This window comes from Ciconia boyciana, chromosome 3, assembly GCF_034638445.1.
Source record: "Ciconia boyciana chromosome 3, ASM3463844v1, whole genome shotgun sequence".
Classification (NCBI taxonomy): domain Eukaryota; kingdom Metazoa; phylum Chordata; class Aves; order Ciconiiformes; family Ciconiidae; genus Ciconia; species Ciconia boyciana.
The window spans coordinates 69,007,952-69,029,628 of record NC_132936.1 but is presented as its reverse complement, the minus strand read 5'-3'; the positions used below and the strand labels follow the sequence as shown (position 1 = coordinate 69,029,628).

The window sequence follows — 21,677 nt, the reverse complement described above, 5'->3', positions numbered from 1 at the left end:
CACATTTCTTTTAATCTCTAAAGATTTTGAATGCGTGTTTCAGTGGTGTAAATCTCCAATTTGTTTAAAAGGCTAATAAGTGTTATTTGTACGTTTTTCTTTTCTGAAACAGGTCTTTCAACATCTCTCTGAAGTATTTCAGCCCACTTCAATTTATTTGAAAATGAGGCATATTTTAATGGCTGGTGGGTAGCCTTGGCTCCAGGACATTGTGGTGGCTATCTTAAATTCATCCTGAAGAGACAAACTTTGCTTCCCTCTCTTCTGAGGGCAAACCCTTGAGTCAAAAAGTACTCTGTGCCCAAAATTTGTCATCAAAAGCCTTCAAGTGGCAATACTAGTTGCAAGTACTCCTCCCTTCTGTTTCTCCCTTGTGCTGTACAGCTCTACCTTCTCCATTTTGCCAGTGCAGCTGAGTGTGGGACCACGCTGGGACTGTGTCAGGGATTGATTCAACTTAAGCCTAAAAAGAAAAAGCTCTTAAGCACAGTTCAAACTGGTTGGAATCTAGGCTGCTGTGGTGCCATACTTCCCACCCCCTTTCTTACCTTGGCAAGATGACATTATGGTGAGTTCACTAAGGGAAGCTGCCTTAAAATCGATTGCTGATTTTGGAGGGAGAGTTTGTGGCAAGATCAGCTTCCTGAACTGCACGACTGGAAGAGTGCTGGCCATTATGTGAGGAGAGGCTGGAGGGGTACGGCTTGTCACGAGGGAAGCTGAGAGTGCAGCTGAATCTAGCAAACCAGCTCTATATTGGTGAAGCTGTTGTGAATCTTCATTTCTGAAATTTTTAATTGGATCATTTCGCTGATGTAGTTCAGAGTGTAGCACCTTGAATGATCATCCTGGGTTAAGTGAGGGGCATGGTGTGCCGTGCTAGGGGTTGAGAAAGAAGTGGTGAGGGCTGCGGGAGCAGAAATATCTTCTGTTTGTCTCGCAGCTGAATGCTTTGTATTGTGAAGTCTAGCCTTCAGTTATTTTTCTGGTTTGCTTCCCTGCTATATAAGCATAACAGATCTAGCATTTGACTCAGAAATATCCCATGGGCGTGTTTGACCAGTAACTGATTAAAGGGACTTCCAGCAGTTCTTCCACAAGTGGATACAATATTTATTCACCTAAAGTTGCTAAAGAAAGTGTTTAAAAAAACGAACCAAAACCAAACAAAAAACCACACCTAAGTTAGGTATTCTCTTTCCTGCATGAATTGGTAGGTTCTGTTTAGCTCAAATATCCTTAGTTTTGGAGCTGAGTCTGTTCTGCAGTGCTTTTATCTTTTCTAACTTCTTTTCCCTGTGAACAGCATAACTGCTTACCCCACTTCCTCCATAGGCAGGATTTTTAACAATTTACTGTATTTCATGTCTTCAGGCCTCCACCTTTTGGAGAACGTGTATAAATTTAGCAACTCACAATTAATAGCTTCTAACAATTTGCTTAAGGACCCTTGGTGTTTTTCTTGAAAATATTTTTCCTGAAGGCATTTTAAAATTTGTTTCTTGCTTGTTCTTCCTAACTGTATTTTTTAATTTAACTCCCATTTAATCTGATGGTGTAGCATCAAGCGTTGAAAGTGGAGTATATATAATAGTTCTAGAAAGACTACAAATATTTCCCTTATTTTTCATATAAGACAACTATACATGAAAAAAGATCTTGCACTTTAAAAAATGTATACAACGTACATATATTGCCTTCTCCCCTATTACAAGAACCCAAGAGGGTCATTCAGCACATCAGAAATGCCGATCAGCTACTACTATTTTTTGTTTTCACTTCTCTGCGAGTGTAATTTGGTGGAGGAGATGGCTGTAAGTTTGTCGGAGTATTGCACTGAAATAAATTTTGTCAATATTCACAATGAATGTCTGCTGAACAGCTACTAATACAAGCTTCACTTCTCTCAATATGCCAACAAATACATTTTCTGTCAGTTTTATTTGCTTGACAATGTATGGGTGCATATAACTAACATTACAGTGTCTGTATTAATGGGCTGGCAGTTACTCTCACAGTGCCTGGTATTACAGCTTTGCTACTTATCTGTTTCTGTGCAGCTATGCTGGGGTAACTGATCTCTTTACATCTCTGATTAGCACGACTGGCTGTCTTGCCCAGGCCATGCAGCTGTCCCCGAGTAGGGGAAGAGCTTCTAGAATTACCCAAGGACAAACATTGTGGAGAGAAAACCATTTAAGAACAAACAGAACAAAAATCAAGTCTCTTCTAACTTTTTTTTCCTTCTCCACTCTTCCTTCATTTTTCTAGGGGTGAAGAACATTTTTTACAACCACTAGTTAGCTTATTGGTATTTGTTTAGAATCGTGTCCTCCAAATTAATTTTGTGTTGTTGTGTAATATGAAAGAAAGGTGTTAACCTCAATGACTTATACCACAATGGAAAGTGAATAAAGCAAAGATAATTAGATGAGTGAAAGAAGAGGAAAACCAGTACTTATTCAGGTCAAAATTACATTTTCTCCCTATGGAATTGTCCTTTTTTTAATGGAAAAAAAAATCATTTTACCTCCAAACCAGTTATCTTTTCTTGTATGTACTTCAGCCTTTTAGGAATTGAGTAGTTCATTTTGTTAAATAATTTTTTTCCTTTTGGATAGGATTATTTAATTTATGTTACTTCATAAGTTGGACTAAATAAACAACAAAATGTATTATCTTGCCAGCTTCTAGCTCTATAGTATTTAGCCTGTAATATAGTGACTGTATTACAGAATGTGCCAATTTTGTAGTATAGTGTTCTGCAGTAACCTTGAAGATTACTCCCACACCATCATTTGATAGCTGGTGGGATCATCTGCCATCAGCTTGTGTAGAACCAATTGTGGTTTGATCCTTCAGAACAAAATGCAAGTTCGTGGTCTCGCGGATACTTTTTTTTTTTAAAGTATCTTGCTATCTTCATGGATATTGGTGTATATTTTTTCCTTCTTAGACTGTAAAGGGAGGGAAAACTGCAGTTTCCTTTGACCTCATGCAAGTTTGACAGGAAGGAAATCTGGTTAGGCTGAAAAATCCTGAAATCTGGTAGCCTGACTTTTCAAAGACTCTGTAGCTTACGTTTCTTTCCATAAGATGTTTGGGCAGTCAGAACCTTCAAAATGCAGGCTGTGAGTCCTTTTTTGTTTTGGTTTGGTTTTTTTAAGATAATAATTTAGAAATAGTGTGTACTCACCTTAATTTTTCCTTCTCTGCTTTCCTTCCCCTCCCAGTCTCCTTTTGTCCTCACCTTCAGATACTCTGCTCTGGAGCCTTGAAGAGTGGGGTTTTGAATAAACATAAAATGCTGAAGAGCTTGCTGCAGTATTGGTACACTTGGCTGTGCATGACTTCTTTCTGTCAACAAGAGAGACACCTCAATGAAAGATGCATGAGAACAAGCAAATATTTTTCTGGTTGTCCAACTGTGGCTTAACGCTTACACTTTATATAAGTTAATCGAAACAGGAGATAAAAATGATGAGTTAAATATTGACACTTAAATATGAGAGCCACTGTTAACAAGCTCATTTTAAAAAACTAATACCTAAATTTATTTCTATAATGTGGAAACATAACTTGTTGCTGGTTTTGTATTTGGAAAGAGCTATGCTTTCAAAGCAAAATCAGATGAAATACTTGTGGATCCTTCTTTCCTGTGTCACAGGTCCAATATGTTTTTGTCTCATTCGGTATCTGTACTTAAGAAATGTTTTACATCACTGGGCTTAGACACAAAACAGTATTAGAGGATGAGTTCAAGTAGCATCTCCCTTTGTTAAAGGGAAAATCCAGAGCAAAGATATTTTAAGCTACCCTTTAAGTGAGAGTAAAAGTAGGTAACTGCAATTTGTTGATAGTTAGTGTCCCAGTAGTGCTAGAAATAATTTACCAGCAAAAATAAATATTTTTTCAGAATCCAGTGTGCTTATATGATTAGCCCTTGCCCTGCTCTGAAAGAAAAGATGCATAAAGTTTGATTATAAAAAATCTGCAGTTAAAAATTTAGTTTGGATGAGTTTCATCTGGAAGGCCAAGTTCTCTTTATATGGGGAGCCCAAACTGAATTCAGACTAGTGGTAAGGTCATGCAAGTAACACCTAGCTCTTTTCTAATGCTTTTTATCCTTGACTCTTACACATGCTTTACAATAGAGGTAGTAACCATTACCCTTGTGTTTCATGGGGGGAAAAAAGAAGGCAAAAAGCTTGGTTTAAACATGTGAAAAGGAGCAGAAATGTGGGACTCCTGTAATGGTAGAAGGAGTTGGGGGGTGTCTAAATTAGTTACTGATTTTCTTGAGGGAAGACTAGCATCTGAATCTTTTAATTAAGTTATTTCTTAGGAAATACTGAGTGGGTGGAAATGAAGGAGAGGGGAATGGAAAGAATTAAATCTTAATGTATAATATATGTAATCTTAATTCAGCCTATCTTTTGAGTGTTTGACACTACAGTCTTAAAAGTATTTTTTATCTTGTCTACTGAATATAAGTACAACATAAAGGAAGTGTTGACCCTTGGTGATTTAAAGGTAAAATATTCTCATAGGGTGTATTGTATTGAGAGAGAGGTATTTGAATAATGACTGACTTTATTCCTTTTGTAGTTATTTTAGATTTTCATCTCTCCATGTCCAGCATTCCTAATGCAGTTAGGATATTTTTAAGAGGAGAAGCCTTTGGTTTGTCAAATCTTGAAAGTGATGGTAAATGGGACTCAGGTGAGAGAAGGTTATTGGCCAAGATGCAGAAGAGTCCTTTTCTCTAACTTGTTAATTTTATATGCAGTGAATAAGGACAGGCATTGCATACAGATTTAGTGCAAAGCCACTGCATCTATAGTTGTCTGTATTTTAAAATCCATTTGTAAAGTCATGGTACTTGCACAGTTCAAACAATTCTGTTTAATGCTTAAACTCATGCTGCTCTAACTGATGTTTCAGAGACTTTCTGTTTTTGCAGTAAACCAGTTTTTTTGTTTCTCTGTGGGATTAGTAAAGGCTTGCATCATAATACACATGCTGCTAATGTAACAAGTCAACTCTTGAATGTAGATGTTTGTTACGAAGACCCCAGTGGGTATGGAAATAATAGCGCTGATCCTTGACAGGATCAAGGTTTGCTTATGGGATAAGTGCAGAAATTCTTCAAACCATTGTGTTCTGAAAGTCTTTCTGAATTTTCCTTTACATGAACTTTCTTTGGACTGTTATTGAGAAGCACCATGAATCTGGAAAGTCTAGGTGATATTTTTCATATCCTCGTCATGCTATGATGAAAAAAATTGGTAGCAGCCATTATTTTTAAATCTTTGGTTAGTTGTAATGCTGAAAAGTCTGGTAGTGACTCGCCAAACCTCATGGACAGTGTTCCTGATAAGTGTGCTAGCCGAATAGTGTTGTAAACTACTTTATGACCTTGCCTTTATATCTATAAATTTGTTTTCCTATCTCTTTCTCTTTTTAAAGAATTCTTATTGGTACATCTATGCTAGACTGAAAAAAGTGGTTAATTACTCAAAATGTGAGGTTAGTACAGTGCTATATCTAATATAGACAAGACCATTTCTACAGCTCTGATGAATTTAATGAATGCAATTCTTAATTTAAATGAGCTCTCTTTAGCAGTAACTGTATAGATGCAATAACTGTGCGTATGTGTGCACTTCAGATACTACTTCTGGAATATCCTGGACAGCCTTTTGCTTGGTCTCTTCTACGCTATTTATACTCTCCTGTATATAACTGAATTTGGGTAAATTTTTCCCCCTTTTTCAAATGGAGACTTATGCAGGATTTGAGTAGTCTTTAAAATTAATCTGTATTGATTCAAACTTACAAGCTTTAATTTTGGAGTACCTTAGATTCCTTTAAAGCAGTAATTTAAGCCCTGGAGGAATCTTCTCAGTCTCCTTTGAGACTGATACGTTTAGCACTGTACTTTCATGGTTTGGAGCATCTTTCATATGAGGAAAGTTTGAGAGAGCTGGGACTGTTCAGCCTGGAGAAGAAAAGGCTCAGGAGATCTTTTCAATGTGTATAAACACTTGATGGGAGAGAATGACAATGAGGGAGCCAGGCTCTTCACAGTGGTGCCCAGTGACAGAACCAGAGGCAATGGGCACAAACTGACACGCAGGAGATTCCCTCTAAACATCAGGAAACAGTTCTTTACTGTGAGGATGGCCAAGCACTGGCACAGGTTGCCCAGAGAGGTTGTGGAGTCTCCATCCTTGGAGGTATTCAACAGCACCCTGAATACAGTCTTGGGCAGCTGGCTCTTGGTGACCCTGCTTGAGCAGGGGGGTTGGACCAGATCATGTCCAGAGGTCCCTTCCAACCTCAGCCATTCTGTGATTCTGTTTGTGTGCCTTGGGGTCTAACTCTGTGTCTGCTCCGTCACCGAGACCTCCCTTCCCTACTCTCATTCCAAAGTTGTGGAAGAGTTTGCCCCAGTGACTGTGGCCAAAAGAAAGTTCCTTTTTTTCCCCCCAAATCTATCCTTCCTGGATATATTTCATTAGTTATGCATGTCAATTGTGAAAAGTTTTGGGAACTTTGGAAGTGAAAACGAAAATTTTGTAGTTCGTATTTGTGTGTGTATCAAATACATATGTGTGTGTGTCTGAATACTGCATGTATCTATATATAATATAGATACTTCACAGGAGTCCAATATAAAATCCTTAATCATAATGCTCCGATTACTGTAACAATAGTCCTTGTATCTTAAAGTTGTTTTGTGGTTTATTTTATTAACTTTTTTTTCTTTTTTTGTATGTGTGTGTGCTTTGTCTTGCAGAGTTGGAAGAATCCAGGGATTTCAAGCTTTGAATGACAGGCGTCTTACAAGATCACCACAGCTAAACTGAAAAGGCAGATGCAGCTCTGAGTACCAGATTGAGTGAGCTGGTGTGTGTACTGCATGTACCTGAAAATGCACATGTTTTTGTCATCACATAGACTTACTCTTGCATATTCCTGAGAGCTTTGCAATTGATGAAAATTAATTTGAGAACCAGATGGAGCACCTTTACAGCACAGGAATTGGTAACCCATGGAAAGACACCTGCCAGTAATGTTCCACTTTCCACATGGTCTTCACTGGTGAAAAAAGTTTGCAAGAAGAGGAAGAAAAAACACCCTCTACACAGAAAAAGCCTAATAAATACCTCCACAATCTAAATCAATAGCTGCGAGGGAAACAGAAGAGTACAGAGGGTAGAGGAAACTGATCTTGTTATTGCAGAGGAATAATGTATGGTCTTTGGCACGTTTTGCTTTGGGCTCAATAGATTGTGAATGGACTAATAAATCGTGACCATATGTTGAGTAATGATGACTGGAAGTGAATAAGTTGAGGAACTATGGGACAAGTCTGGGCATTGAACTGAGCAAACCTCGTCATCCTTCTTGAGTTAACCAGGTCATCAAACTTGCATATTCTTTCTCCCTCTCCTTTTTCCTCTTTTCACTTAGTGTGGTATAAATACTAATTAATTGAGCTCATAAATGTTATTCAAATAAAACGATTGGAATACTTCATATGTTTCCTTCTTGTACAGCTGCAAATGTTGTGTCTGGAACTATGAATCTGTGCTGTAGACAAGCATCAAGAAGGAAAGATCCGATCAAACAAGCAAGGAAAATACCTAGAGAAATAGTGAACCCAGGAAGTCAGATTTTTAATGCTGCTTCTCTTTCTTTTTTAGATGATTATATTCCTTCCTTCCTTGAATTTTAGAAGATTTTGAAAGAGTGCTTACTTGATGTGCTTTAATTCTGGCATTTGTTTTTTACGGTAGGATGAAAAGTCTGTGATTCCTTGTAGCAGAAAAAAGGGAAAAGTAAAGGAAAAACAGCTTGACGTTTTAGCCTGTTTTGGAGGAGAGAGAACTTCATGGTTCACCTGAGGCAAACTTATCTGCTTTGAAAGCTAAAAGCTTTAGAGCATTTTTGATTCTGCTATAAATGAAGAAGGGGTTTCTTTTTCATTCGTGTGTGGCAGCAAAAAGTGGGAAAGCAGGCAAGATAGCGTGATAAACAGTTCAGGCTGTGTTGGGTCTCTGGTGGAAAAAAAGTGCTGCAATGAAAATTGGATTGGCTTTGGATTGCAAAAACTTTTGAGTCCAACGAGCGGTTCAGTACCAAGAGGGATTTCCCAGCTGGCCTGGCACACCAGTGCCTGCACAAGTTCGGGTCTGTTGTTTCGCACAGTTTGTGTGCCTTTTTTTCCCTTTATGCAATCTCTTTCAGCTTTAGCAGCAGAAATACATCAGATGGAAAAGATATGCCAGAGGGCAGCTTGGAAAAGATGAATGTCATATATATACATATATATGTATGTGCGTTTGTTTAAATTTCTGCAACTGAACTTTTGAAGAAAATCTGACTGGAGGAAATCTTAAAAGCCTTAAGTTACTTGAAACCTACACATTTGCAACTCTTTGTCTCTGGAATTGCATTACGCTAAACTGGAATCTCAGGCTGTATAAAGATTATATCAAGTTGAGCAAAAAGATGACTTAACCAATTCTTGAGCGCCTCTTATGAAGTAGCTGTTTCTCCAAAGGATAAGTGCACCCTCACTCTACAAACTCAAAAACAAAAATGAACCTGAATTTTTTTTTAAGTGTTACTTTTTCTTAGCCAACTGCCATCATCTTTTATAGAGGAATTTTTCACTATGCATTTGGTGGATATTTATAAACACTGACCCCATCCTCCTCCCTTTCAGTGATCTATCCCAGGTCAGTCTTATCAATAAAAAAAAAAATTGATTTAAATTTTGTGCACTAGACATATTACTTTCTTATGTCAAAAAATAAAATATTTAAAAAGCATGTATGCAGCAGTGGAACATGGGCCTGTTCTTTGCAGCGATTCCAACATCCTCTGCCTCTCCTGGAAAGGGAGAGTCCCCAAAAGTGAGAAGGAGAAACCGGTGTGCAGGAGGCGGTACTATGAGGAAGGCTGGTTGGCAACAGGCAATGGCAGAGGAGTTGTAGGCGTCACTTTTACTTCCAGCCATTGCAGGAGGGACCGGAACACCCCTCAGAGAATCAACTTCAATTTGAGGGGCCACAACAGCGAGGTAAGCAAAATGTGTGTTACACTTTAAAGGAAACGATAGCAATCTTTTTTTTTGTAGTATTTCTGCTTGAAATTTGACAGGGTGGTATGAAGGAGGCTCAGGACTAATCCAGATGTGATCGGGATCTATTGGAGTCTTTCTAGTAAATTCAAGTGCATGAGGCTGATGGTGGAGGTGTTCTCTGGAAATGGGTCTGGTTTTGGTTTGGCCTATTTTCTCCTTCATTCCCCAGCACCTCCCAGTTTCCAGGCAGATTCAATAAATGTGTGTTAAGGTAGTTAAAAGTTGTGATGGTTGACTGCTTTTGCACAGTATTCAAGTCTGGCTTGGAAGACTAATGGAAAGGCAGGGGAGTGGGAGAGGAGTTCAGTTGAAGTCTGCCAGTTTTTCAGAAGCTGCAAACTGAAATGGCCTGTAGCAGGGGGTAGCTGTTATCTCTCAAAAAATGTTTAATTTTGTTAGAAGAAGGAGCAAGTGAGACTTCTCAGAAAAATGTTAAGATGCCCTGCAGTAAAATACTGTAACTTCAGAGTGCAAGGCATTGTCCTGACTACAATGATAGAAAAACTTTTCCATTCATTTTTTCTAAAAGGGATAAATCTGTTGGTAAGAGCTGATGTTTCAGCTGTGCTTTACCACCTTCCTGGCGCCCATCTCTTTCTCTGCATAATGCTTCATGGAAAGTTCAGATGATGCCCAGGAGCATACAGAGTGTCTTGGACAGATGTGAGGACTTGGTTTGTTTCTGCTTTCTAGTTAGGCTGTGTTTGGATGTGCTCTTTGAAAAGAATCTGTCCAAATCAAAGCTTTGCTCTTAGGTTAGTGGGTGGAATGACATTGTATGTACTGAAATTAAAGCCAAAGATACAATGTGGTTTTTCTTGTCTTTTGTGCTACTTACTCCTTGGACTCTAATATGTTGCCCTTTTGACGTAAGCCGCACCAAAGTTTTAGAGGTGGGTGGGTTTGATTCTTGTGTTTACAACAATCCTCTTTTTAAGGAAAAAAGGGAGCAGGGGATGAATATTTAGTCTTAAATAATTTCTTGCACATGCTTTGTCTATATGCTGGTGCGTGGGTGTATTGTAAATTATATAGATTTTTATATTTATAGATGACAGACAGATTCATGTATATATTTGTATTGGGTTCATTCAAAAAATTACAGCTACCTTTTCCCAAGGGGAAGAATGATGTTTGAATCCAGCATTTTGTTTTGAGCCATCTCTAGTTGTCAGTATAATTTTCAATTGCAAATTGCATTTTATTTTTGAAATGAGTGATACAATGATCACTTTGTATTTCTCCATATTTTCTTGTCTAACTTTTCCGTGAACCTGGGCACCTATTTTTCTCCTTTTGCATAATATGTGTCTTGGAAACAATGGAGGAAGTGCTGCTTATGGGAATGTGAGGTCTTGTTGCAGAACGTGGAAATATGAGGCTAGGTTTAAGTATGTACCAGTGAAGTGGAGAAGATGCTGATGTGCATGCTGCCCTTTGCTTTTGGCTAGCTTTGCTTTGTTTACTCAGTTGGCCATTAGTTTCTCTTCCTGGGTCACTGCATCGTTGCTGTGTAGATTGAGCTGTGCTGTTTGCGCATCCTTTCACCTAACAGTGATTGGCATGAGAGAGACTCTCAAATGAAAGGAAAATGTTCTGTTTGATTTTTTTTCTTTTTTAATTTTGGCGCCTAAAATGTGCTGGGTCAAGCTTGTCATTAATAAAGAGTTGTGTTTCTGTAAATAATCTTCCTGATAGCAGAAAATGTGTGAATGACCAGAATAGAGGCTGCCAATTCATTTCTCTGTATGGCACTACAAAACTGGTATGGTGGGGTCAAAAATGTGTCGTACTGAAGGAAGAAGAGAAGTGGCTTTAGCGCAGTGAGCTTTCTGTGATGAGTCTGTGGCTGCTATCAGATTCTCCCGCTGGCATATTTTTCTGAGCATTGGTGTAGATGAAAGTTCATCTTTACAAGATGGTGTGTTATACAACACTTCACCAGGCTCACTGAATGTAATCCTTTTATAGGAGAATCCTACTGATTTTGGTAGGAATGAAACTATAATACAGGATTTGTTAGTTGTTAAAGGTATAGAGTTGAATGGACAACAAGATTTTTTCTTTAGAAAACACCTTTCCTTCTAAATCTATTGAAAGATTCGTTAAAAGAAAAGAAAAATGTTGAACAGCACAGCTTATTGCTAATATTTGCATAAGAAGTAGTAAATGTTTTGTTTTCCATTCTCATGTTAAAAAGCAAGCCAGCAACAACCTTGTCTCTTCCGTGTACCATGTTATACAACGGAAAATGCTAATTCTGCAAGCGTATCCTGGTATATGTGTCTGACTAAAGCTACGTTTGTTGTACAGAATGCGCCCAAAGGGATGTGATTGGCTTACACACAGGCTCTTTAAGTTTTTTCACTGACCAGTTCTAGGAGCATATTGTATTGTCCCATTCCCAGAAATGGTGATTTATACCTCTACATATTTTTCTCTTGGATAAAGCTAGGGTGACAAGTCAAGTTTATTGCTTTTCTGACATCCATTGCTGCTTTAATATTAGTATGTATTCAGTTATAATGTGTGAAATGCTGTAATGAACAGAGTGGAAGAGGTGAAAATACAGAAGCTAAATGCTTTCCATTTGGGGTATAATTAGCAATATGCTGTGGGCAGAGCAGTACATTGTATTTCAGTTTTAGGGTGAAAATCTGGAAAAGGTAATGCGGCAGCGCTGTGCTTTTCACAAGAACGTGAGACTATTTTTAATTGGGTCATGAGGGTGGATGCTACTGTTGTATTTTTGCTATGTTTTTATGATTGCTGAAGAGATTCACTGAAACCTTCTTTTGGTACACAGCTCCTTTTTTGACTGTAATAGCACGCCTGTAGCATATCAGAACAAATAAGAATGAAGAATCCCCAGGACTGAATTACTGACACGCATATTACAGTGGTGGACTTGCATGACTCATCACATTGAAAAATAATTGAGAATTAAATGCTTTGTAGCATGAGCCACGCTTGTGTTTTTACAATTGCTTCAAGGCTGGTTTTTAGAGTTTGCAACTAGGAAGTGTCTGCCATATTATTTTAATTAACAACCTCATGTTTTTGTAGTTTCTAAGGAGAACTACAGGGATTAAAATAAGTATATTCTGTTTATTCTGTGGCAAGAGGTGAAAATACTGCATTTTGTGATAGATCTTTTAACTTCAGCATTGCATTTACAGTCCTGAATCTCATTTATATAAGGCTCAACATTCTAAAAATGAAAACTTAAACGGGCACATATCAAAGGCAGAAGCAACTTTGATGCAGAAGGAAGGGGAAATGTGTGTTGTGCAGCAGTTGTGCGGCTATGACATGTTTCACATGTCATAGGAACACATTGCATCTCTGACCATGGGATGTGTGAAGGTAGGTAGTGGATGGAGCAGATGTGAATGACTGCAGAGGCGCATGGTTCAGTTTGGCTTTGGAACATTTCCCTTGGTCTGCGAGAACAAACTGTGGGAGGCTGGCGTTCGGTGGGTTTCTTTAAGTCTGGCAGAAAGGTTAGAAGGTAGGACAATGTGCCATTGTACCACAATGTGTGAATTAGCAGCCAGGGAGCAGAGATGCAGTGGCCTAAAACACCTTCCCCTCCCCTTCATGTGTAAATGCAACGCTGTGCAGAAATTAAAGAGTGACATTTAGAAATCTTTGATTTTGACCTAACTTGACTTTCCTTGGCTGCACTGGGAAACAGTGTCAGAACAGTAATTGAGCACATTCCTTTTATGACTCTTATTATTTCTGTGATAAATTAAGGATTAAATGAAAAATATCTGGTCACTTCAGCAAGGTCAGGGTTTTACCCAGTGTGACTAGTAGGCTCTGAAGCATGCCAGGCTGAATGTTTTTTTTATAATACCACAGAGACACTGGCTTTCAGCTTCTGGTCCATCCTGAGGTTTCTGGGGAGAGATTTTCAAGGGGATCCATGAAAGATAATTAGAAAAAAAGCCCAAACTTGTCCTCAGTGGGCTTCAGTTAGCCTTACGGGGATCCTTCCTGCCAGTGAAAGACTTAGAGGACGTCTGCAAATCAAATTGGTTGGATGGTGCTGCTGTAGGTGTTTCTCTGAATGGGTTCTGTTGTGTCTAGGGTATTGAGATAACAGTTTCTATGGCACTTAATGTTTCTTAAATTATTAGTGTTTAAAAAAATGTTTTGCAGGTGTATATTTTTCTTTTCACTGTGCTAACTAAAAAGACATCTTTGATATATTTAATAAGATTCGGTATGCTAATTGCTGGACTGAAGCATTAAAAAGTAGTGCAAGAATATGCAAATTCTGATGCAGTGAATTAGGTAACGTGCTGAATACATTATTGAGTATGCGTAGGGTTTTTTACTGTAAACATGAAGTAAATTGCTCATTTATTTACATTTTATATTATTTGAGTGTCCTAAGTGCATGACTACAGCTGCAAAAAGCACCCTGTTTTGTTTAGCACAGGATTTAGAAGTAGATAGGGACATAAATATATCTCAGCTGGACTGTCAAATGAATTATTTTTAGTTACAGCTTTTCAAAGGAATGCTGTCCTTTTAAAATATTCAATCGATGTTACTTTTCATACCTCGTTAGTTATGGAAGTCTCTGCACAGTTCTTGGTTTTGTTTTGTTTGAGTGGAAGGAGGTTACGAATAGTTTTTCCTGTTTTAAAAAGAAAGCTTTTCTTTTTTCTGTCCGCCTTTTTGGGCTTGTATGTGAAAGTTCTGAGCAATTCTGGCAGAGTAGATTCTTTCCAGAAGTCTATTGCTTGCATAGGAAATAAATTTAAAAAAACAAACAAATAAACCTTTTCAGTAGTGTTTCTTGGTTTGTAGAGTCACTGATAAGAATATACAAAAAAAAAAAAAAGATTTTTTTTAAAAAAAAAAAAACAAAACTTGGTCCATTTTAATTGTAACTGGCATTTGAACCTTAAATGTGATTCTTATTATGATTCGTGGACAGAAAAAACAAGTCAGCATGTGAGTCTTGACAGCATGGGTACCTTGTATCAATCAGACATAGCTGGAACAGTTGTTACTGGTGAACACTTAAGAAATCTTGAGGTAGAGCGATACCATAATTATGCCTTTTGGCTAAAGAAGCCTCAGTGGTACAAGACATACACTGATGTAAACTGCAGCGGTACTGCAGATCATCTCCCACTTTGCTGTCACTGCACGCAGAAGACAGGACAAGGTTTGTCGGCAGAAATATTATCTTTTTGTTAAAGCAAGCTAGTATAATTGGAAAAGACAGACAAGCTTTTGGGCATACAAGATCCTGAAGAAGAACTTGTATTTATGAATGCTTGCCTAGGTTTTACAACCCTGCTAGCTGATACAATGCTAAATCTGTCTACAAACCATGCCCTTCCTCTGTCCTTAAACTGTTATGGCTACAGCAAAATAGTGCTGCAGAGAGAGGCAGAATTAGTGCTTCTGTGGGAAGTGACTTGTAGGAGAATAGGTCCTGTGCCTGACTGGGCTGGCTCTGTTAAATTTGTATTGTCACTGGTATTTCCAGGCTTTTCTGATTATTTATTTTCAGAAACGACAAACACATCGGGATTTCATGCAGGCTCCTTATTACACTTTCTTGAACTGTCTGCTCTGCACTTGGTCTGGGTGCTTGAGTGCTTTAATTTCTTAAAACAAGTATTGTAAGAGCCAAAATACATTTTAAACCTCTTTGTTAGTCTTTTCCTTATCAGTCTTTTAAACATTTGATGACGCTTAAATATGCTCTGTGGCATGCAAGAAGTTCATAGCCTTCCCTTAGGAGAATTAGCAAAGAAAATAAATGGAGCTGGAAGTTAGAAGGGATTGATCCTCTTCCCTTAACTGAGGAATAGCAGTCCTGCTGCTTCCCATTTCTGTGCCCTATATCAGTTTGCAAACCCCAAAGTATGGCCTAAACTGTACTGGTACACCTTCTGTACAGTTTGTTTCCTCTAAGAAGTGTGACTGTTTTCAACGTGTCTTTTATCTTTTCTTTGTGATATTGTTTTTTCCAGACACGCTCAGCTTCTACTTCCACAAATATTTGTCCCTTTCTGTCTGTCTGTCCATCTCTCTCAATTGCCTCAGAACCTCAGCCTCCAAGTTCAGGGGGAGTTGACTGCTCAGTGCACTCTCCTCTTGCTCAGGTACAGGATTATATTTGTTCTTACACAGTCATGTGGCTTTGAAGCAAACCATCCAATATTGCTACAACTGTAGTTGAGTAATGAGAGTTGGTAATGCTGCACTGATGTGCTTCTTCAAAGTTGCTTTTGTATGTCATGGCGTATGCAGTGTGTTTCCTGCAAAGGATAGGTCATCTGCTCAGGAAAATTTTAAATTACAGTTTTTCTGTTTTGTTTTAATAAGCATCTAGAAAATCATCCCTCAAGGCCGGGTAAAAGAAGAATATATGACATGAGAACAGTATTGTCAGCTTTTGAACAAAACTAATTATATTTGTAAGCGAGTCATCAATGTGGTTTTACATTTTACCGTGCCATAACACGTGGCTACAGTTTTGTTGTTAGATAATTCTACTCGAAAAAGTTTGAAGTGGAATCAAGCTCACCTTTATCAGAAATGAACCCTAAGCTTTTATTCACGTTAAATTGTTGGAAGAGAACAACATGCATATTTCAAGATACTGATACACCCAAGGGGCATTTCTTGCCTTTTGAATTAGGGCGAAGATACTCTATTGCTCTGGATAGGAGCAATTGTTCAGCATGATAATTTGGGTGTTCAAGGAAAATAAATGCATTTTCTTTAACAAAAGTGTAATGATGAGGACCTCTAGACGTAGTGAATAGGTGAGATTACTACTAACAGTTGATACCTAAGCTTGGAATATGAGCACCTTATGAATAAGGAAGGTCACAACTCAATATGTAATTCTGAATGCCTTGTATATGCATACATACATACTGAGCATCTGAATAGTGGAGAAACCAGGTTTTATAATAGCATTTCTGAGCCATAATAATCATTAAGGACACTGCCTTGGTTTGAACAGTTCCCAGAGGAATTAATCAAATTACAGATAGTCTGAACAGATAAGATACCCATTACAAACCATAAACATTTCACAATATAATTGAACATAGAGCACCAAGTAATTGCTTGTCAAGTAGAGCTAGAATGTAGTAGGACAGACAAAATAAATTTTATAGGCACTTGTCCTTGGGCAACCAGCATCTCTTCTCTAACAGCAATTTTTTATGAACATGTTTGAACTTCTGAGGGAGTTCTCAGTATTTTCTTTGCATTAGAAACTTCTTTAAAGAGAAGTAATCCACTTGTATAACAAAAATGTTACAGGAAGTAATTAAAATGAAGTTGAATTGGGGAATTTTTTGTGAATTTTCAAAAGGAAGCACTGGGCTTAAGTTTTCAATATAGAATTGTGATGCTCCAGTTCTGGAATTATTTGACAAATTAGTATATTGGAAAATAGTATCCTTATACACATTAATTCTTTATATACTTCCTCAATTTTTTGCACTTTAAGGAAATGAAATGTACGTAGATGACTTCATTAATGAAGAAAACAGCTTTGTTTAGCCTGGTCAGAATGTAATGAAACTGCAAAATAGAGTGGATTTATTCCCCTATTCAAAAGGGACACTCTGGCAGGAAGGAGTTTACATCCCTTGTCCTGATTAACAGCAGGTTCTTGGGTTGGTGGAAGATGTGCATTGGTGCAGCCTGATTTGGTAATTTTGGCTGTTCTCTGCACACAATAGACAACACTGTCTCCCATGAGATTCTCACAGACAAGCTGTTGATGTACAGGCTGGATAAGCAGACAGTGAGGTGCATTGAAAAGTGGCCGAATGGCCAGGCCCAGAGGGTGGTGATCAGTGGTACAAAGTCTAGTGGGAGGCCAGTGACTAGTGGTGTACCCCAGGGATAAATACTGGGTCTAGTCCTCTCTAACATCATCATTAATGATCTGAATGATGGGGCAGAGTTTACCCTCAGGAAGTTTGCAGATGACACCAAACTGAGAGGAGTGGCTGATATGCCAGAGGGTTGTGCTGCCATCCAGAGGGACCTTGACAGACTGGAGAAATGGACTGACAGGAACCTCATGAAGTTCAACAAGAAGTGCAAAGTCCTGCACTTGGGGAGGAAGAACCCCATGTACCAATATATGCTGGGGGCCACCCAGCTGGAAAGCATCTTTGCAGAAAAGGACCTGGGGGTCCTGGTGGATGCCAAGTTGAACATGAGCGAGCAATGTGCCCTTGTGGCAGAGAAGGCAAATGGTGTCCTCAGCTGCATTAGGAGAAGTATTGCCAGCAGGCTGAGGGAGGTGATCCTTCCCCTCTGCGCAGCACTGGTGAGGCCACACCTGGAGGACTGTGTCCAGTTCTGGGGGGCTGGCACATGGACATACTGGAGAGAGTTCAATGAAGGATGAAGTTCAATGAAGCCACAAGGATGATGAATGGACTGGAGCACCTCACATGTGAGGAAAGGCTGAGAGAGCTGGGAGTGTTCAGCCTGAAGAGAAGGCTCAGGAGGATCGTATTAATGTATATAAATACCTGAAGGGAGAGTGCAAAGAAGATGGAGCCAGGCTCTTTTCAGTAGTGCCCAGTGACAGAGGCAATGGGCACAAACTAAACCACAGGAGGTTCCCTGTGAACATCAGGTAGCACTTTTTCACTGTGAGGGCAACTGCCTCAGGTTGCCCAGAGAGGTTGTGGAGTCTCCATCCTTGGAAATATTCAAAAGCCATCTGAACATGGTCCTGGGCAACCAACCCTGTGTCCCTACTTGAGCAGGGAGCTTGGACCGTCCAGAGGTTCCTTCCAACCCCAACCATTCTGTGATTCTGTGAAATCTGTTGGAAATCTATGTGAAATCCTTTGCTCCTAAACTGGTGGAGCAACATCAAAAAACAAAACTCTTGAAGGCAGGCAGGAAGTGCTAAATATGCAAAAGTCTGGAGAGAAGCTATTCAAGTTTGGCTAAAATGAGGGAACAAAATGATGTGCTAGAAGAGGCAGAGAGCATTTTTCTGAGGATGAATCCAGATGATATTCCAAGTAGTCAAGCAGTTGGAGAGCATAGTCAAAATCCTCATGAGGAATTACAGGCAGAGATAATTAAAATGCAGAAGAAAGTCAAAGCTGTTGGATGTGAAGGTAACTTCACAAGAGAAGCAGAATTTGGGAAGGAAAATTGTCACTAAGCTGAAGAGGAGAAGAAACTGTTCAGATGGCACAAGCCATGCCCCTTGGGAAGAAGTTTTAGAAGAAGCTGCAGAGCATAAGTCTGTTGTAAGCTTTGCTTAAAACAAAGTAATAAAAAAATGCTAAATGTAGACAGTGAAAGATCTGACTTCTGGAGGAAATTGTACCACAAGATAGCAGTGCCCTAATTACTGAGTTGGCTCATGTGTGTGTAAAATGAGAAAATGGCAAGTAACTGTTTCATCAAGGAGAGACAAGGCAGAACTGTGAAGAAACCTGCAGCAGCAGATCATCACAGCCTAGGATAGGTGTGTACACGAACCTGCGTATGTGCAGGAGAGACAGGCGTAGCTGGAGTAGAGCTCGTCTCAGAAATGTTGTCCAAGCTGAGAGTGACAGTGGCTTTTGTGAAGCTGAGCAAATGTGTGGGGGATCTGGCATTCACTGACAGTCAGCAGAAGGCAGCAGTCAGTTCCACAGATGGAGTTTCCGGAGAGGATAATGGCCAGCATCAGAAGACACAACTGAAGGCCGATTATCGGCAGTATGGTGACCTCCTGAAGTTAATGTCTTGAGTAGAGTCCTGGAGAGGGGACCAAGCATAGGGACCTGCAAGAGGTGTTGGAGAAGTTGAAAAAGGGAGTGTTTCAGCCTCTTGAAGAATAAATCCATCATCTGAGTAAGATGGAAAAAAGAAAGACAGAGGGCTCTTCCACCCAGGGAAGAGACAGCTCTAAAGCCTTTAACCTGAAAAGAGCTAGAGGAAGTCGAGTTTCACAGAAAATCTGATTCCACCAAAAGAATGAATCAAGGTCATTCTTCAGGTAGAGACACAACAGAGAATTGTCAGTGGAAAAAAAGAAAGGTAGGAAGGAGACTCAAGTAGGCTTGATTACTCAGTTACAAAATTCTAAAAATAAAGAGATATTTGTAATTTCTAGCTACCCTAATGAGGACCTTTCTTGAGGAATGACCTTATCTTTAAAGGGTGCACATGTGAAGATATCCCAAAAGGCTGTTTTGAGGATACGAGACAGTTTTCTGATGCTTTGCTATTGGTAAAAGGAATGTTGATTGCATGCTAGAGCTTAGTTTACAAGGGATACAAGCAGGCCTTTACCTTAGGATTATCGTAAGGAAAAGGGATCCTATTCCTTTTTCGTTCTCTTCCCTTAATTCTGATTTGGTCCTGTGAAGTATTTCTTGAGCCTGGTAATATACAAATATGTTGCTCTTCAGTTCAGAAGTATTCTGGGAGCATATGATGAAGCTATGTTTGCTGCTGCTGCACAGAAGTGATAATGTTAAATGCCTGGTTAATTAATAAACAGTGTTGCTGTGGAAGGAGTTATATGTATTGTAGGGAACGGATGCTCAAAATGTGGTTCCTTGAAATAAGGTGTCTTAAAAGTACACAGAGGGCTAAGTGGCTAAGAAAGGCTGCAGTTTGAGAGTACCTGTCACTTCTTGTTCTGGTAGTATCTTGCATTAAGCATATACTTCATGACCTAAATGGGACCAATACTGAATAGAGTGTATGAAATGGAAGAACATTTGACGTTACAGTTACAGGCACAGATTGCCTACTGTACAAAGTGAGCTGTTAGCATAAGTTATGTTTATCGGTGCATAAGATAAATGCTTTCTCACATATGTCATCTTAGCAATTCTACTTTTGCCCACAAGGCACCCCATTGATCACAGATGTTAGAGTAGGAATTGCTGTTTTCCCATAGAATACCATCAGTCATCTGCACGTTTCATTTAAATTTCATTGCATTTCCAGCATTCTCACTGTTTCCAGAATAATACCCTCAATAGTTTCTTCAGATTTAGTAGTCCTTTTACTAATTGGGGAAAGCAGACCCTGCACTCCACTTGGGAGAGAAGTCTGTGTGTCATAAGTTCTCTTGAATATTAGCGATACTAACGCAAGTTATAAAAATGTAAACCAATACTTGTTTATTGAGAAATATGTATTGGAATATATATATGTGTTGTTCTTGTTTGAAGGAAATCAGAAGTCTTTTGAAGCAGTGTTTCAAATTAAGCATAGTTGTTAAGGATAACATTTGTCCTGCTTTAAGTACTTTCTCCAGAAGAGACAAATCCAGCAGGGAGGGTAACAAATTAGATTAGAATATTGTCATTTTAATACATACTACTTATGCAACCAATTACCTTGTTACTATGTCTTATGGCTGCCATAAAGTCATTCTGTTGATTAAACAGATTCAAATTAGGCTTTGACACAATGTTATTATGTATTATTAAAGGCCTTACCTGGAGCTGGGTACGGTCACTGGGTACATGTTAAAATTGGCCTCCCTCAGCCAGCTTCCTGCTCAGTTCCCTCAGAGTGAAGAGGCGAGATGTGGTTGTGATTACACTGGCTGGGGCGATGACTGTGTTTAATGGCTGGCAGCGGGTGTCAGTAATTACAGGTGTAGGTCACTTCTCCATCCTGAAGGTCCTGAGCTGCTGCTAACAACTAAAATGAGCCACCTTATGCCTGAGATGGGAGAGGGAGATGCCTTCTCTAAAAATAGATGAGCCTAAACTACCATTTGAGGCAAATACATGTAATGTTGTTTCTGTACATATCTAATATTTTCATACGTGCCTCATTTTTATTTTAATTGCTCTTTCTGCAGCTTTGATGCATAACTGTGACAATAATCAAAACTTGGTTGTAAGACTTGAAGGACTTCAGCTTGTTCATATGACTAGAAAACTTCATATAAAGAAGTATTTTGCATATATATATATATATAAAGGATTTGTAATATGTATTGTCAGATAAAATAAATTAATGTAAGTAAAGCTATTGAAAAAATAACAGCCATTGAAAAGTTCTATTCCACGGAAAAGTAAGCTAATGAGGAACGAAACCATTTGATCTGGGGACCTCATACAGTCTCCTAATGTTTCATGCTTTACTTTCAGCTGGCTTCATAAAATATAAAACAAATGTTTTATAATGAGCTAAAAATTCATATGGAACTTGATAAATGTGCAAATAGATGAGAAATACCACTATAACATATGATACTATTTTAAATGAGAGCATAGCATTTTTTATAGTAACCTTTGAATATTCTTATTTTCTAACTAACGATTCTTCAAATCTGTTGTGAATAGATAGGCATGAATCACATGCTAGCCGAAGGAGTAAGCTCTCTGTCCTTCTGTTTTGCCTATTCAGCTGTTTTGTTTTGAAGGAAATGTCTGCTCTTACTATGGCTGTACATGTGCTTTGTGTTTCTTTCCTACAAGTTCCCCATTTTTAGTGCCGTAAAGATTCGATGATAATAATGGCTGAAACT

The 21,677-nt window shown here is 38.8% G+C and overlaps 1 protein-coding gene across 1 annotated transcript in view; it reads left to right on the top strand.

Moving 5' to 3' along the window:
* Positions 1-21,677, top strand: part of TULP4 (TUB like protein 4) — a 156,650-nt gene that overhangs the window by 13,410 nt on the left and 121,563 nt on the right. Inside the window, exons 3-4 of the mRNA XM_072856027.1 lie at positions 6,803-7,426; positions 7,713-9,094. Coding sequence (XP_072712128.1) covers positions 8,843-9,094 — 252 coding nt within the window. The 5' untranslated portion in view covers positions 6,803-7,426; positions 7,713-8,842. The remainder of the gene's footprint in view (positions 1-6,802; positions 7,427-7,712; positions 9,095-21,677) is intronic.